Genomic DNA, 17,848 nt, shown 5'->3' with positions numbered 1-17,848 from the left:
TGTGAATGTGTGACTGGTGGAACTTAAAAAAAGGCTTGGTTTTTTAATGCTTCGCCACCCTTCTGACAAACATATTGCGCAGAACAAATGGAGGTCCCAGCAGAACTGTTTATTATTATTATTATAATTTGACTATTAGTTATGTTTACATGCTTAAAAGAACTGCGGCAGAAGAAAATGAGAGTAGATATATGATACAGGTAAGAGAGAGTGACAGAAAGAAAAGAGGCAACCATCGACTTATTCATCCTTATAGCGCTTGCCAAGAGCAAGCGAAGAACTATCAGCAACAAATGATCGAGGAGATATAGGTCTGGATGAGCTGGTTGATTGACTTGAATGACTCGATTGGCTTGATTGGCTCGATTCGGCATTTGATTCGGCATTTGATTCGGCAACAACCATTGCAGGGCTATTGGGCATTGATCCAGAGTAAAGGGTATTTTGGCCGTGTTCCAGAATCAAACGACTGGGCCGAGATCGACCCGTGGCCACATTAATTGCATTTAAACTGCTAACAGCATCCTCTTCGATTGCTGCTAGCGGTGAGGGAATAGAAGCCATATTCAGGAACGAATCACGCTTCGATGACGAAGAGCCTTGAACCATGGCCACATTTACCTCCTTGTCTAGATCAAGAGTAGTAACAGATCCGGTTGAATGGGTTGACTCGCGGCTGAGACGGGAGCGACTATTATATCCGTGAACATGAGTAATAGAGTGGCGAGGGGTGGATGTGGGCGAAGTGCGAGGAGAGGCACGTGGAGAGTTGATAGTGGCAAGGACTTCCATCCAAGACTCATATCCTTGCCAACCGTTCCAGCTCTGACGATACTGACTATTCTTCCTGGGAGCAGATCCAACCGTGGGTGAGGATGGTGCGGATGAAGACTGAATTAGATTGCATTCCTCCATCTCAGGTTCGACAGAGACCACGACCACTTTGGCCATTTCCTCAATGTCACCATTGCCGTCATCATCCTGAACCCATGTGGCGTTCTCAGCAAAGTCATCATGAGCCGCATTAAAAAGTAATTGTTTTTCCTGGTGGCTCATTGCATCGCCCAAATCATGAATGACGTATGCAGCCTTGGCGTTGTGATGTTGAGGAAGGACTGAAGGCAAGAAAAAAGAGCCAATCCAGAAGGCGACGACAGCATATCCAGCGCCTCCAACCAAGTCAACAACGTAATGATGACCAAGGTACATGGTTGCCCACCATATCCAAAAGACGTATCCGACCACGAATGGCACAGAGCGGGGACCAAAGATAAAGACAAGGAAGAAAGCAAGCTGCCAGGCACAGGCAGAGTGTAATGAAGGGAATGCGCCAAATACTAAAGGTGATGCCGTGAAGGTGGATTTGTACATATTTAGTCCCAAAATCTCATCGACACGAGCAAGCCCACCGGGACTACCGGGCATAGAATAGGTTGCAGGCTCCAATGCACCATAATTGGTTTCGTACCCTGATCAACCGACGTTATGATAAAAAACCAAAGAGGAAACTAAAATGTTAAAATAGATGCCTTAAATTTTTTCAAGTGTGCTGCAAGCATTCTCATGAACATCAGCAAAGCTTACATGGTGGAGCACAGGGAAAGAACAGTTGCGTGAGAACACCTGCTAAATTCATGTAACCAAAGGTACGAGCAAAGACGGGAAGAGTGCCCTTGGGACCAAAGTATGCAATCAATGCCGCTGTGATGAATGGTAGTGCAAAGTGTAGCACTCCATAGGGCATCCACGCCAGAAGATCTTTTGCAGGGGACGTGGATTGGGCAAGAAGTTCAGAGATGTTACCACCATAAAGAATATTTTCAAGAGTAGGAAGGACAGATGTAAAAATATGGGGTCTCCACTCTGCAGGGATATAACGACAACAATAGAATAACACCAGCCAAGCAGCAATGGCAAGGAACGGAAGCATAAACTGACGGGTCTTTTGAGGGATCAATAGACCAATAGCGCCAAGTGCAATGGGCAGCTTGAACCAGATCGGCTTCTCCATGATGTAATAGCAGAAGCTGAAGAGCGCAAAGAGAAAGACATATTGAAGATCGTAGAGGGTGTAGTGGTGCTTTTGAAGTGGGCGAATTGTTGATGTGATAGCTGCCTTGGTGGCAACGACGACCCTGCGATATCGCAGATTAACGTTGGTGATGGACAACATAATTATGATTAATTGTGTAAAGAATTATTATAGCGTATTAAATATTCTCTTTTCAATCTGTCGACGTGTTGTTTTGTAGTTGTTCACGGCGATAGTAAATTTGTAAAAAGAAAGATGTATTTGGTTACTGGTTAGGAATGATGTTGGCGGTGAAAGCAGTAATAGTGGAACCAAGTGGAGAGGAATGCATGAAAGAAGCCTGTTTTCCAGGCAAGCAAGGAAAACACAAAGACGAGTAAAAGTGAAGAAAAGAAGAGAAAAGGGAGGAAAAACGACAATAAGTGAAGAAGAAGAAAAAAAAGCGCGGGCAATGAGTATTGGTTGGATTACATGTCATCGTCGTTGAAAAGTGCTCTTTGAGTGATGGGTGATATGTAATGCCGAACAGACTAAATACAAGGTCTATTCGTTTTTTTACTCAGTTTGTTTATTGTATTTGTGCGATGACGATGGAAATCTTTAGAAACTCCGACGGACTTTTTTTTTTTTTTTTTTTTTTTCGTGCGATGCGTTGCATTGCGTGCATTGCGTGTATTGTTGTATTGTTTACCCAGGGTTCACAAGAAAAAAAAAAAAGACCATGCATTTGCGCAGAGCTCTTCCTCTGTTGTGCACAATACCCGTTTGCTTTGTAATGAGATGCAACCAATAAATGTTATTGTCTCCTTTTCGCAGTGGGCGGTTAAATGGAAGAGGTCTTTAATGAAGGTTGTTGTCGAGACATCATGTCGACGTTTTCCTTTTTCTGTCATTTTAGCCAACACGCATAATTCTGACCTAGTTTGAGATCTCTTACCCCTTCATTGGTATCTATTTTTGATTTTTGACAACACAGATGTCATTTTTCTATTTTCCCTACATGGTCGCTTGAAAACTTCGCCTCCCCTTTCTCAAGTGTAAGCTTTCTCCCTCCTGGGAATTCCAATAGATGGGGGGTTAGGTTACCTTTTTTATTTTTTTTACCTTTTTCTGGTAAAACTGTGTTTTGCCTTTGTTGGACATCTATCATAGATGTGAGATGCCTCGTGAAAATAAGTTTGCAGCTGAGAATGAACCCAACATGCGCGGCCATCAGGCCTTAATATATATATATAGTCCTCGTCATTTGGTCATGCACATATTGTAAAAATATATTGATTGAATTGGAGGTCAGAAATGAGAAAATAATTGAATTGTAATTGAATACAAAAAAATTTGTAGGCTCCCTTGTCGGCAATCGAAATGGACTGTCCCTCTATGGGTTCGCTATTTGCACGGCTTCCATTCTCTACTTGCAGGTCTGGTATCACCTGATTAAAGCCACTCTTACGCAATACAAAACATATTAGCCAGCTGACACATCATTTTTTCATCTTTCTTCCACTCTTCAAATCTACACTCATCATGGAGCCTCCACGCCTCTCTCCTCAAGTGAAGCATAGGTAAACGTCGATAAATATTATGGTTGATGAGTCTTTATTTGCACAGACTAATCACCCATTATATTTAGTCCCAATTGGGCATAAGCAAGCTTTTAGCTAGATGTGAATCATGTCATCTCTTTTCAGCAGCCTACATATCAGACCCGGTCGTTGCATGCAGGAGCGCTTTCCGTTTTCTTTTCTTTTTTTTTTTCTTTTCTTCGTCCAGCTTGGGTTAGCGGCAAAGTCGTAGGATTCAGCGCTCGAGTCTCAATCTGGGATGAGAAAGGCTGTGTATGCTACGCGTGCTTTGCTGCTTTCTCTTTTCTTTTTTTTTTCTTTTCTCTTTCTTTGTCCAGCTTGGGTTAACAGCAAAGTCGTCATTCTTTACATTGAATACTTCTGTATTCAATGTAGGAGTCCTTACCTCACAGTCGTGGCTATTGTAGGACGCTTTTTGTAAAGTCGTCATTCTTCACACTTGAATACTCCTGTATTCATTGTAGGAATCCTTACCTCACAGACGTGGCTATTGTAGGACGCTTTGCTGTTGTACTTTTTCTTTTTTTTTTTTTCTTTTTTTCTTTTTTTCTTTTTTTCTTTTTTCTCTTCGGGCTTGAGTTCAGCAACAAAGTCGTCATTCTTTACATTGAATACTCCTGTATTCAATGTAGGAGTCCTTACCTCACAGTCGTGGCTATTGTAGGACGCTTTTTGTAAAGTCGTCATTCTTCACACTTGAATACTCCTGTATTCATTGTAGGAATCCTTACCTCACAGACGTGGCTATTGTAGGACGCTTTGTTGTTCTTTTTCTTTTCTTCTTTTTCTTTTTTTCTCTTATTTATTTTGAAAGCGCGCATCGATGCACGTGGGACTATACCATGTTTTCTTCCAGTCGTTGTTTGTTTCAAGACTTAAGCGAGAAGTCGTATATCCTCAAGTACAGAGGTATTGAAGTGCCATCCTACAGCTGTATGACCATGCATGTGTGCATCTTCCAATATCCATATCGAGTTGCTACTGGATTTTAATGGCTAATTTACTTTGTAAGATATGGGACCCTTAGAATCGTACATCTGCAGTAACAAGCGGCCCTCTGCGCAAGCAATTTATATCCAGTGATCCTCATCACAGCCAGGAAGATCAGTGATAGACATAGGAACAAGTCGCTGGCCAAATCATATCATGACTCAAGATGCAGTAGTGAACATCTCAGACAATAGCGCTCATATCATTCTTATCAATAAATAAAACATATGCACATCTTATAAAGTTTCAGTAATTTTACATGTTAATATTCCTCGCTTTTTCGTCGAGAGAGATTTTAACCAACTCTGTTGACCACTCTCTTTCATCAACCACTGTCGGGTTTTAAAACATTCTAAGGAACGCTTTAAAGTACGCTTTTGCTATTTTCTTTTCTTTTTCTTCATCTTCTCGCCTCTTATTTTCTTAAACATGACTCGTATTTATCCCTTCCACTCATCCAATTCATCCAGCGATCGGTACAGCAGATCGCATCGCTATCACTTTAGCCCACCCAATTCACCCACAGATCGGTACAGGGGAGCACAAACAGAATGCTACAGGAGTCTCAATGTTCGAGAATCGCCTCACTGGCCTTCCCCAGCACATCAGTACATTGGGCTTGAGTCTTCCCCTGGATACCAAGGGCCTATCCTCGATTTCGAGCGCCAGTCATTCATCCAGTCAGACCCATTCTTTGATGATGAGAATCCATTTGTAGATTCTGCTGATCCAGGATCGCAAGAAAGCAGCACCCTCTTGCCGTCTCGTGGAAAACAGGCCGTGACAAATGAGGAATACCTTCTACTTGCCAGAATATATTCTCGCTTGAAGGCAGCTCCTGAAGGAGTCCACAAGTGGTTAAAAGACGCATTTGGCTCGGGCTGGAACGCTCAATTGTCTGGGCTTTCAGGTATAAATCTCCGCTCGTGCAGAGCTTCGATAAATTGGGCCGAGAGCGGAATTTTGAGAAAGCCTTGTAAGGGAGTCGGACGTGGTGGAAAGGTGAAAGAGATGGGTAAGGAAATCCATCATGCACAATTCTCCACAGATCGTGCAGTATCGGTACAAGTACCTGACCGAACGCCTTTCTAATCTCAAAGTGGTCGAAGGTAAGGTAGTACCGATACGGCCTGAAGTTTTTCTTGACGAGAGCTATTGCCATATCAACCATTCCTCAGCAAACCGATGGGTTGAGCGCGGAGGCGACCCTGTGCAGGAACCATCCCGCCAACCACTACTCGTAATGTTTGCTGCATTTGTAGTTTATTACGATGAGGATAAAGGGGAAACGGTTGGGAAATTCGTGAACGACAGCGTTCACATTTGGCCAGCGCATGGGAAGGCACCCCTCCAAGTAAGGACGGCTCAGCAAAACCAGTCAAGGGACGATATGCGGGACAATAGAAATATCTTTGCAGACCACGACTATCATGGATATTTCAATCATCAGTTGTTCGAAGCTTTATTCGAGAAGCTTTGTAAGACCCTTGTGGAGATGGGGTTCAGATCTAGCATCATTCATATGGATGGTGCTAAATACCATTTCCATTCACCGGACAAAAAACCAACCAGCCTTAACCGCAAGGCTGAGATTATAAATTGGCTGAGATCTCATGAAATAGAAATACCGTCAAGTACGCGAGGGGATGGCATTGAGCCAACAAAGCGGGAGCTTCTTGAGTATCTCAAAACGATCGAGCATCAACCGAGGTACACTGTTCGGGATATCGCATCTGAAAATGGTGGCCATTGGATCATGAAGACCCCACCTTACCATTGCGAGCTTCAGCCCATCGAGATTATTTGGGGGGTCATTAAGAATATGGTGGCATACAACACACATGGATTGATGACTGCCGAAACTCTCACTATGATGCTGGAGAAGTTCTTCATGAGCCTTCCCAATAAAGTTTTCATTGCTGCATGGAAAAAAACTATCGACTGGGGCAATAGATATATGAACGAGCGTGCCATCCAGCCAACTGAGTCTTTTGCAGCTGATCCGGTGGCACAGAGTGAAGAAGATTTACTCTGTAATCTTCAGGCAATTGATGTTTCTGAGGGAGCGTTCGATCGTCACCTTCAACCACTTATTGCCAACACCATTGATAGTCGGAATGGTGTTTTGATTGAACCAATTGGTGATGAGGACGATGAAGACGATGAAGATATCGAAGGGGCTGAGTAAAAACAATGTAGTGCAAGAGGCGGGACGAAAAAGTGCTTTTTGAATAAAAGGACATCAAGCATAGCAGTATTTTTCATTTTTCTCTAAACTCTCCATCCCTATAATGACAGATCCCACCCTCAACACTGTTATCGAGTTCATCGATTCTGAACCAGCAGCTCTGAGCATTACCAGCTTTATACTGTGGGCCAGGAGTACTCATGGTTTAGAGTATGACGACAGAAAAAGATGGGCTACGGTCTACAAGAGATTCATACGACCTACGGTTTCTTACACCGAGTATGCCGCTCAAAAGGAAATGATGAAGAACCTTTTGTTGGACAGAGCTGAAAGGAACCGCTACTCTGAAAACAACAGAGTGTGGAAAAGGTCGATCAGAAAGGTATTTTTTATTTTTCTTTTTTTTCTTTTTTTTTTACCATTTGTTTGCGCTGAAATAGTTGCACACTTTAATAAGTAGAGGGCCGCCAAAGACCACGAGGAGTCTCCAAAGCATGGGCGAACAAGCCCTGCCACCGATATGGAGGGTGAGGGAATGAAGGAGGGCTCCCTTCATACGGAGGACACCTGGACGGAAAGTGGCAATAATATTTCGTCACGTATCATCGAATACAGGCGAAACTTTGTGGAAGAGCTACAAAATTCGGCGACCGTCTGGCAGACCTCGTAAGTGGAAACTGTTTTTTTTATATTCTTTCCTTGACGTTGTGCTAATAATCCTAATACTGAGGCATGCTTTATCTTGCATTGTTATCCAGTGCCTTGAACTACATCTTCACAAAAGAATTTTTGCTGGAGATGTACAATGATGAAGCTTTGCCTTCAAGCGTCGAGAAAATGTTTGCGGTTGAAGTCAAGGCGATGCTCGAGGAAGCAGACTCTGCATTTATAGAATCATTTGCAGAGAAAGCCGCCAACTCCTCTCAAAAGGATTTCGAAGAGCTTTGCTTCGGTATCCACCAAGATCACCCGAAAGTGGACCGAAGACTACGTAAAATTTTCGCAAATCTGTCTGGCAACAATACTCTCTGGAAAGAATCGCCGAAGACGGAGCAAAGCCTCTTTGACTGCATTGTAAATCCGATTTTACGTGCGGTTTTCGGTGATGTGCATCCAGAGTCCAGTTCACAGGCGTAAGTCTTTTTTTCGTCAAATCAACCTGATTTTTGCTGTATTAAATTGTCAGTCCCTGAACAAAGTTCTCCTTGTTGTACCTTAGAGGAATGAAGATGCCCGTTCCTTCCTATTACACACAGACCCTTTTCCCGGACGAGCAATGGTCAGTTAAAGGGCTGGTCACCATGGTGTCTGAAGGCAAACGTGACAACTCTTCTCTCGCCCTTCTGAAGAGTGATAGAAGAAAGCTATTTCACCTACAGAAGCTTGCACTAGATTTGCTCCTCGTCAATGGCGTGGCGAAACCCAAAGTTCTTGGGCTTCTAGTGCAAGGTAAGAGTTTAAAATCTTTAAAGCCTGATGTTATATCTTGATTCTCCATGCACATTTACTAATAGCAATAAAACACACCGTCTTTACGACTTCAGAGGGCATGATGGAATTCTTCGTGCTTAGTTTGGAGTATGAAGCCCTCTATATTGTAAAGGAAATAGGGAAGTTTACTTTTCCAAGAGACAACACGACTTTCCGATACATTGAGGAGGGTCTAAATATCTTACTAAAAGCACGGGTATGTATTTCATTGATTTGTCAGGTTTATGTTAGCTACAGTCATTGTATCACTGAGAGAACTAATATTTCTATTTGCTTATCATTAAGGAAATTCTCGAGGAGATGAGTGAAAAAGTCAATGCGGAGGACACCCTGCCTTTGACGAATATTGTACCAACAAACATCATAGAGCGGGAAGGGAATATACGCAAGGATTGGATGCGGCCTTCTTTTGACTTTAGAAAAGGCTGAATAAAGTTCATGCAGTTTATTCTAGCTATTGTCTGAGATGTCCACTACTGCATCTTGAGTCATGATATGATTTGGCCAGCGACTTGTTCCTATGTCTATCACTGATCTTCCTGGCTGTGATGAGGATCACTGGATATAAATTGCTTGCGCAGAGGGCCGCTTGTTACTGCAGATGTACAATTCTAAGGGTCCCATATCTTACAAAGTAAATTAGCCATTAAAATCCAGTAGCAACTCGATATGGATATTGGAAGATGCACACATGCATGGTCATACAGCTGTAGGATGGCACTTCAATACCTCTGTACTTGAGGATATACGACTTCTCGCTTAAGTCTTGAAACAAACAACGACTGGAAGAAAACATGGTATAGTCCCACGTGCATCGATGCGCGCTTTCAAAATAAATAAGAGAAAAAAAGAAAAAGAAGAAAAGAAAAAGAACAACAAAGCGTCCTACAATAGCCACGTCTGTGAGGTAAGGATTCCTACAATGAATACAGGAGTATTCAAGTGTGAAGAATGACGACTTTACAAAAAGCGTCCTACAATAGCCACGACTGTGAGGTAAGGACTCCTACATTGAATACAGGAGTATTCAATGTAAAGAATGACGACTTTGTTGCTGAACTCAAGCCCGAAGAGAAAAAAGAAAAAAAGAAAAAAAGAAAAAAAGAAAAAAAAAAAAAGAAAAAGTACAACAGCAAAGCGTCCTACAATAGCCACGTCTGTGAGGTAAGGATTCCTACAATGAATACAGGAGTATTCAAGTGTGAAGAATGACGACTTTACAAAAAGCGTCCTACAATAGCCACGACTGTGAGGTAAGGACTCCTACATTGAATACAGAAGTATTCAATGTAAAGAATGACGACTTTGCTGTTAACCCAAGCTGGACAAAGAAAGAGAAAAGAAAAAAAAAAGAAAAGAGAAAGCAGCAAAGCACGCGTAGCATACACAGCCTTTCTCATCCCAGATTGAGACTCGAGCGCTGAATCCTACGACTTTGCCGCTAACCCAAGCTGGACGAAGAAAAGAAAAAAAAAAAGAAAAGAAAACGGAAAGCGCTCCTGCATGCAACGACCGGGTCTGATATGTAGGCTGCTGAAAAGAGATGACATGATTCACATCTAGCTAAAAGCTTGCTTATGCCCAATTGGGACTAAATATAATGGGTGATTAGTCTGTGCAAATAAAGACTCATCAACCATAATATTTATCGACGTTTACCTATGCTTCACTTGAGGAGAGAGGCGTGGAGGCTCCATGATGAGTGTAGATTTGAAGAGTGGAAGAAAGATGAAAAAATGATGTGTCAGCTGGCTAATATGTTTTGTATTGCGTAAGAGTGGCTTTAATCAGGTGATACCAGACCTGCAAGTAGAGAATGGAAGCCGTGCAAATAGCGAACCCATAGAGGGACAGTCCATTTCGATTGCCGACAAGGGAGCCTACAAATTTTTTTGTATTCAATTACAATTCAATTATTTTCTCATTTCTGACCTCCAATTCAATCAATATATTTTTACAATATGTGCATGACCAAATAACGAGGACTATATTTCCCGATCTCTAGTCCCGTTTATTTGTTTAAGAAAGAGGCGCCAATGGCTTTATTCTGGGATTTCGTTCTGCTCATGTACGTGAAACGGATAAGAAAAAATTTTCAACTGACTATTCGCCGGTGAATGGACGGCACATGTACCTCAAATGGATCCTATCCACACAGATATAACCACAAGTGTTGATCAAGAGGCCCTTTGCAAAAACCTACGCTTGAAATTCGAGTTTAAATGAGCTAAACCACGCAAGTCTTTAAATTACACACTCTATGGTCAGAATCTTCCGTTCCATAGGGCACAGCAAAGTCAAGTCGATCCCTCTGTTGTGATAATGGCTTCTTTTTGACTTTAATGGATAATGAACAGCTTGTTGTATCAACTTGTTATCCATTTTGCACTGGCAGCAGACGACTGGCGTCCCGAATTCATCGACTTTTGCAACAACTGCTAGCCTAGTGACCCAATATCAGAAAAGATGATACGCAAAAAGAGTATAATAACATGACCTAGGGAATAAGCAAAAGCTTTTCAATATAATAGAAGCAGAAGTAGAAATGTTGTTATTGAAGTTATAGATCTAGCATGGGGTTATAGAACAGTTGACTCTTCACATCAGAGATCCTCATTTTGGAACATGGGTCCAGTATGGTACTCATAAAACCTTTTTTTTTTTTTTTTTTCTCTCAATGGAGCGGATTGTAGAGAGTCGCTTGTAGTATAATTAGCTACGAAAGTATGTGAGCTTGCCATTGGGCATCAAGGAGGATGTTCGAGGTGGTTTGTCACGAAACCCTCAGCTCAACAATTGTGCGCTGTACAGACAAAAGTATATTGCTAATCGATTCAGGTAGAATGAAAGTATATATATAATTACAGCTTTTCTGATAAATGGTTTTTAGATTTTACTTGGAATTAAGTCTCCATCACAGGTAAATAGTACATGGTTTATTGAGTATTATGATTATTACTATAATTATATATGTATAACAATCTAGCCGCCAATAAGGATCATGGGCCGGTTCTTCATGTGCACAAGGTTCGACATGCCAGCATGTTGCTTCTTCTTGTTCTTGACAGCGATCTCGATCACCTCGCGTAGCTCTTCATCTGTTTTGCCTTGACGTATCATATCTCTGAGTGACACTTCAGTGTTTCCAAAGAGACACACTTTCAGATTTCCGTCCGCTGTTATACGAAGGCGATTGCAAGTCCCGCAAAAATGATCTGACATGGATGTGATAAATCCAACCTGACCAGCAAAACCCGGTACATGATATGCTTTTGATGTATCATTAGGATCGTCTACAAGCTTCTTAAAGGTTGGGTGGACAGCACGGATATTGTTGATTAGCTCTTGATATGGTACAAACTTATTCTCTTTCCACTTGTTGCCTATAAAAAATAGAAAAAATAAAAAATTTAGTATATCCTGAAAGAAAACACTGTTTCATCAAGGTATCCTCCATGTATTTATTATATTTACCTCCAAATGGCATATATTCAATGAACCGTATGTCAACCTTCTTATGCCGCGTGAATTCAACAAAATCCAGCACTTCCTTGTCATTTGTTCCTCGCATGATCACACTGTTGACCTTGACAGGGTCCAGCCCTAATGCCAGTGCATCGTCAATAGTCTCCATGACTCTCTCAAATCCCTTCCTGCGAGTCATCAACTCAAACTTGAAGCGATCAAGGGTGTCCAAACTAAGGTTCAGTAAATTTAAACCGCTCTTAACGAGAAATGGTAGCTTACGCTTGAGTGCAATACCATTGGATGTCATGGCAATGGTCTTGAGGCCCAGTGGTTGCAACTCGCCCAGTTGCTCTATGGAGATATAGTCATAAAAGAGTCATTTAATATACGGAAGCATAGAAACAACGCATGATGAGTCATCATTCAGGCGTCGAGGAAGTAACAGGAAGAAATTTTTTTTTTTTTTTTTTTTTTTTTTGCAGAGCTGCGGAACTGCATTCGTGTCCAGAAGTTGAGTACACTTTGACAGATCAAATAAAAAAAATAAAAATAAAAAAAATACTGCTTCTTACCAACTAGCTCGCTGATGTCCTTTCGCACAGTGGGCTCGCCTCCAGTCAATCGAATCTTGGTCACACCTTCTTTTACAAACAAACGCGCCAGACGAATGATCTCGGGAGTAGTGAGAATATTATCCTTAGGTGAAAGTTCTACACCCTCTGCAGGCATACAATAAGTACCTATATAAAGATGGTGGGGAAGGGAAGCAGGAAACGGCATGTTAAGTATTAAGGATCATTTCTAAACATATATAAGTGCAGGCCGATGAATCATAATGGAGATATTTAGCCACATACATCGCAGGTTACACTTTTCTGTGAGAGATATGCGAAGATATGTGTGTTGTCTTGAGAAGTTGTCGGTCAGTACGCTAGAGAATGGTCGTTCTTGATCAATTTCTGCAATTTTTGCCTATTTTCAGAACAAACAGGAAAAAGAAAGAAAAACTGCAAGTCAATAAGGAGAAAAGGAAGAGAAGGCTCAACTTGTCGATCTAGCGATCTGAGTACGGTACCTGGATCCTGGTTCTTCTACTCTGTTGTTGGTTTGGGTCGGTTGAAGTGGGTATGACCAAATCCTCGTCCTCAGTCGCTAACGCCGGTTGAGAATAACTTCGCTTGTCGTTGCGGAAAGCATGGGTAACAACGTTAGTTGCACAAGGGCCAACCATTCTCTGCAGCATTGAAGCATGAATGTTGTGTGTGGCCAACACTGTGTGCTTATGTACCGCTGCTGCGCGTAGAAGCGAAGGCAAGCGCTTTGGCCATGTAGCGAGACCGAGCAATGTCATGAATGGAAGTAGTTCAAATGACAAGAAAAGCAAATGTGAGAAGAAAAAAGGTGATCAGAGCAGGGTAGAGGAACAAGTAGAAGGGATGACAGACGACTAGTTGGATGGATTCAAACGATGATGTGGTGTGGAAAGGAAAAAAAAAAAAAAAAAAAAAAAAAAAAAAAAAAAGAAATGTCAAATGTAACAAATGAGTAAACTTTATTGAAATGGGTCCGAAGGGAGCCAAAACTCCACAAAGAAAAAAAAGTGGAGACACGAAAAGTGGGTCAAAATCCCTGTGTCCTCACCCCACATCTTCACCTCTACAGCCTACTGCATCCACTCTCCTACCTCTGCTTCAACTCATTTCCAATCGGCAGCATTTAACTGGGTATACATGTAAAGCTATTAAGACCATCCATAGGTATTATTGCTCGTTTGTAGGCCTTCGGAGATCCAAAGAAACACTTTTTGATGTACACTGAACTTCATAGCACAGCCACTTTTGCAACCTGTTGTTCAATGCAATCGGACATGGTTTGCCCAAAGGAAATACATAGCCTTGCTTTCGAGACGAAAAAGGAAAATTGATATCATGAGCATCAAGCATCCTATGCGAACACGTGCTCGTAGATGCCATAGAAGTATGAACACACTTCCGTTGATGTGCATTGTGGTAAAATGCCACAACATCAGTGCGTACCTGAACAGACAGGTTCCTCGCAGTTCCTTCCTGGGCAATTATGACTGCTATGAACCTTTTGAGTAAAATCACAAACAAAATATGCCGCTCATTCTTTCTTTCGTTTTCTCACGTTCATCCATTCCTTCTGCCATCTTTCCTTTTCCCTTGCTTCTTTTATTCTAGTTTTTATTCTTGAATACGGACAATTTCCAGCCACTGTTCACAACATCCTGCACGTAGTTTGCTCACTCTGCTCATGTCCCAATCCGATGCTGCCAATGTCAGCAATGACCTTGAACATCTTGAATTGACCCGCGAGCTTGCTGCCGCACAAGCACAGGAACAAAGTCAGAATCGGAGGCAGCAACCACCTATGGTGCGCTCGCCACATTCTCCAAAAAATCCTCGCAGAGTCTCCGTAAGCTCCAACGCTTCATCATCCACTGTAAAATATCAACCACCACTGCAGGGGCTGCCATTGGAAGGAGGACTGAGCCACACTGGATCAGGAATAGTGCCATCAAGCTCCAAAGGATCGACATCGTCTTATTCTGCAGCATCCAAACGGCCTAAAGCACCGTATAGATACTCGACTGCTCTTCTCAACTCTGATGGAGCAGCATCAAGTAGTCGTCGTAGACATTCTACTTCAAGCAAACGTCCTGGATCCAGCCGTTCGTCTATCCGACAGCGCAATCAGTCTTCTGAAGACGATGAGGACGGTAACAGCCAGAAAGATGATGATGGCGTACGATCGCATCACAGTCGATTGCGGCGGGGTCACTCTCGGAAATCTACTCGTGACTACGATGAACGATCAATGGAGGGTCGTAATCACTATGGCGGTCGCTCCAGCGATGACGAGGAAGATGAAGACGAGGCAGATGAAGACGAGGACGAAGATGACCGTGGAAGCGACATCGAACACTTGACGCTGAAGGATAGACAAGAGGTATGTGGAGAACAATTTCCGATGCATTTACAAAAGGCTGTTGTGGCTCGTAATTAATCAACATGAAAAGTGGTGGTCATCAATATTTTGGAGTTACTGTCAAACCTAATTTTGTACGTTGTGCATAACATCTAGACCCTCAATCAAACCCACCCGTTCGGTTTACCACTTTGGAAACCAGCATTGTACAAAAAGTCGCGATCTGTCATCCGCAAAGCCAACTCGGCTTTACATTCGCAACCATCGCCAGACCTATATCTCTCAGTCGGAAATGTACTCTGGACTCTCATTTTTGGCTGGTGGCTTGCACTTGTGTGCTTCATGATCGCTCTCATACTGTATCTAATACCTTTTGGAGGGGCAGCCTATGCACGGGTTGTTCTTGGGCTAAGCTACTATCTATTCTGGCCATTCGGGCAGTACGTTGAGCGTGAATTATCACCTGGTGAATTCAGGACTGACAATTTGCGTACCCCAGATTATGGTGGTCAAGCAAATGGGAGCGATGAGTCCCGACCTTTACTTTCAAGAGGTAGCACAGCGACAGGGCGAGAGCATAAGGAGCCGAAACTTCGTCGGATATTTTTCACTATCAAAAATTTACCTCGGTATATTTATGAATTGGGTCTGGGTGGTATTGTCTACTATATCTTTTACTACCTCCTGATCGGTATGTCGCCTTTGAGCTAGTAAAAAGTTTATAAAGCCGATATTCGTCGTCCAATAGAAGACTTCTTTTGTGGAAAGTATATCAACGTGATTAATCCAGTTGGTATGCCCATAATTAATCTCCGCTCCGGATCCTCACCATTGTTTTCTCATTAGGTCCTCTGCATTTGTTTGTCTCTTCCCTGTGTTGGTTCATGGTTGTCTCAATTCCTATGGGGAAGTTCACTTATGTGCTGGCAACGCATTTGCACCAGCATCCTTTGCGACTTAACTTTAAGCGTGGCAGCTCTTTGACTCTTTCTCCTCAACGTTCAGAGATCCTGCTCTGCACATACGATGCTATTGGCCTCCAATACTACAAATACACCTATGACGGAACCAATATTATCTTTATCAACTTGCTGCCTGTCGTACTTTTCACTATTCTCGATGAATATGTTCTGACAGATGTGCTAGGACATGATTCGATACTGACGTCGTCCGCTGTGATTTTCTCGCTGGGATTGGCATCTGTTATTCCGCTTTCATATTTTATTGGGATGGCTGTCTCATCTATTTCAGCTCAGTCGTCATTGGGGATGGGGGCTGTTATCAATGCCACTTTTGGCTCTGTTATAGAGATTATTTTGTACACTGTTGCGCTATCACAGGGTAAAGGACTAATCACAGAAGGTGCATTGATTGGAAGTTTCTTGGCGGGACTGCTGTTGATGCCTGGCATGAGTATGATGAGCGGCGCTGTCAAGAAGAAAGAACAAAAGTTTAATGTTAAGAGTGCTGGTAAGTGGCTACTGTTGTGGTTAAGATTAAACTAGGCATATTTATTTTTATGTGCTTGGTTATGGCAAGCGAAGCACTAATGTTTAAAATTGGCGACAACAAAATGCCTGGGCACTTTCCTAGGTGTGACTGCAACAATGCTTATCATGGCGCTCATTGGAGTATTGACGCCTACGCTATTTTACTCCATTTATGGTCGGGTAGGTGAATGAGTTTGTTCGCAGGAAATTGATGTTTAAGAAAGAGCTTCATAGGATTAATGAGCATCAAACCCGATTTTGATACTTTTATGGGCGCGTAATAGTTTGAACTGCGTTGCACTCCTTGTCCAGAAAGCGTATCCCTGCCGATTGAAACAATATGCCATCGTTGTTATCATCATCAACCCAATCCTACGGATGACATGTTTTTCCAAAAGAACGTCAAGCCGCTAATGTATTTTTGCTGCATTGTCCTCCCCTCTGCATACTTGATCGGTATTTGGTTTTCACTCAGGACGCATGTAAAGCAGATCTGGCATGAGCCTCAGCACCCCTCCACACGCGACTCGTCCATCTACAGAAAATTGCTACCAACACATATTGTTCAACAGCTTCTTCATTACGGAGCCAACACACAGGCAACTTCTATACATCGAGCGCCTATGCATGCTGATGAAGACGCTGAACTGGGACATGCAGGAGTTCGGTCGTCAACAGACTACCTGACGGCGTCAGCCAGCGGTTCAACGGCGGGAAGGCGACCTCCATATTCAGCTCCGGCTACGAGTGGAGCTTCGTCGGGACCAGCATCGGCGTCGGTCCTTCATCCTGCTGCTCAGGGTCTGCTTTCGTCACTCACCATAGAGCATGATTCGCTGAAGCATATGCATGAGGACGAGGAAAATGAAGCTCATGGAGGACACGACTCTCCAAATTGGTCCAAGGCGAAGAGTGCAACTGTGCTATTGGTCTGCACTATACTTTACTCGGTCATTGCAGGTAATGAAGCGGATGGGAAATATTTGGGTGAAGAGTCTGAATATTTTGAATATTTTGAATATTTTGAATATTTTGAGTATTTTGAGAGCATAGGCTTGTTTGTTGTTTAGTTAATGACACATAAACCGTCTACTTGTCTTGGCTTCAGAAATTTTGGTTAATAGTGTGAATGCTGTTTCATCGATTGATGAAAAGTTACTCGGATTGGCACTGTTTGCACTTGTACCGAATGTGACAGAGTTCATGAATGCTATCTCGTTCGCGATGTATGGCAATATTGCACTATCTATGGAGATTGGATCAGCATATGCTCTGCAGGTGTGTTTAATCCAAATTCCGGCGATGGTGGCAATTTCTGCGTGGTTGAATTATGGCAAGGACGAGGTTTGGAAGTATACGTTCAACCTAATATTTCCACGCTGGGATGTGTTTGCGATGTTGTTCTCCGTGTTCTTGTTGACATACACCTACATTGAAGGGAAGAGTAATTATTTCAAAGGCAGTATCCTTATTTTGAGCTATTTAGTCCTCATGGCCGGGTTCGTCTATGCACCTGCTTCCCCAGGCAATGGAGACGTGAGTTTTACGACGGCATTCTAAATGATAATGATAATAATAATAATAATAATAGCGATAGTGGTAATAGTGGCAGTTGTAATAGTAAAATAGTTACTTTTTTCATCTTTTTCCCATATTT

The 17,848-nt window shown here is 42.5% G+C and overlaps 5 protein-coding genes across 5 annotated transcripts; 2 read left to right on the top strand and 3 right to left on the bottom strand.

Annotated features, from left to right (window-relative positions):
- Position 1: 1 nt before the first annotated feature.
- Positions 2-2,552, bottom strand: BCR41DRAFT_361608 (hypothetical protein). The gene is made up of 2 exons (XM_022025567.1): positions 1,585-2,552; positions 2-1,469 (listed from the first exon to the last, which is right to left on the bottom strand). Exons 1-2 carry the CDS (start codon positions 2,171-2,173, stop codon positions 241-243), a joined length of 1,818 nt encoding a protein of 605 aa, XP_021877205.1. The 5' UTR covers positions 2,174-2,552; the 3' UTR covers positions 2-240.
- Positions 2,553-5,618: 3,066 nt separating this feature from the next.
- Positions 5,619-8,708, top strand: BCR41DRAFT_361603 (hypothetical protein; the record flags this gene model as incomplete). Its single annotated transcript, XM_022025566.1, has 5 exons — positions 5,619-6,049; positions 7,736-7,926; positions 8,013-8,242; positions 8,338-8,480; positions 8,570-8,708. Coding segments are annotated over exons 1-3 (810 nt in total), but the record flags the coding sequence as incomplete, so codon positions are not given.
- Positions 8,709-8,930: 222 nt separating this feature from the next.
- BCR41DRAFT_389496 (hypothetical protein) lies at positions 8,931-9,668 on the bottom strand (the record flags this gene model as incomplete). Its single annotated transcript, XM_022028128.1, has 2 exons — positions 8,931-9,108; positions 9,520-9,668. The coding sequence occupies 2 exons, from the start codon at positions 9,666-9,668 to the stop codon at positions 8,931-8,933; spliced, it is 327 nt and encodes a 108-aa protein (XP_021877203.1).
- A 1,525-nt stretch (positions 9,669-11,193) lies between these two features.
- BCR41DRAFT_361599 (hypothetical protein) lies at positions 11,194-13,228 on the bottom strand. Its single transcript, XM_022025565.1, has 5 exons — positions 12,828-13,228; positions 12,610-12,724; positions 12,325-12,492; positions 11,759-12,103; positions 11,194-11,667 (listed from the first exon to the last, which is right to left on the bottom strand). Exons 1-5 carry the CDS (start codon positions 13,101-13,103, stop codon positions 11,267-11,269), a joined length of 1,305 nt encoding a protein of 434 aa, XP_021877202.1. The 5' UTR covers positions 13,104-13,228; the 3' UTR covers positions 11,194-11,266.
- Positions 13,229-13,885: 657 nt separating this feature from the next.
- BCR41DRAFT_361594 (Sodium/calcium exchanger protein-domain-containing protein) lies at positions 13,886-17,831 on the top strand. Its single transcript, XM_022025564.1, has 6 exons — positions 13,886-14,722; positions 14,858-15,392; positions 15,548-16,171; positions 16,295-16,371; positions 16,476-17,151; positions 17,300-17,831. The coding sequence occupies exons 1-6, from the start codon at positions 14,027-14,029 to the stop codon at positions 17,749-17,751; spliced, it is 3,060 nt and encodes a 1,019-aa protein (XP_021877201.1). The 5' UTR covers positions 13,886-14,026; the 3' UTR covers positions 17,752-17,831.
- Positions 17,832-17,848: the final 17 nt, after the last annotated feature.

This window comes from Lobosporangium transversale (genome assembly GCF_002105155.1).
Source record: "Lobosporangium transversale strain NRRL 3116 chromosome Unknown BCR41scaffold_49, whole genome shotgun sequence".
Lineage (NCBI taxonomy): Eukaryota > Fungi > Mortierellomycota > Mortierellomycetes > Mortierellales > Mortierellaceae > Lobosporangium > Lobosporangium transversale.
This window is presented reverse-complemented; position numbering and strand designations above follow the sequence as displayed.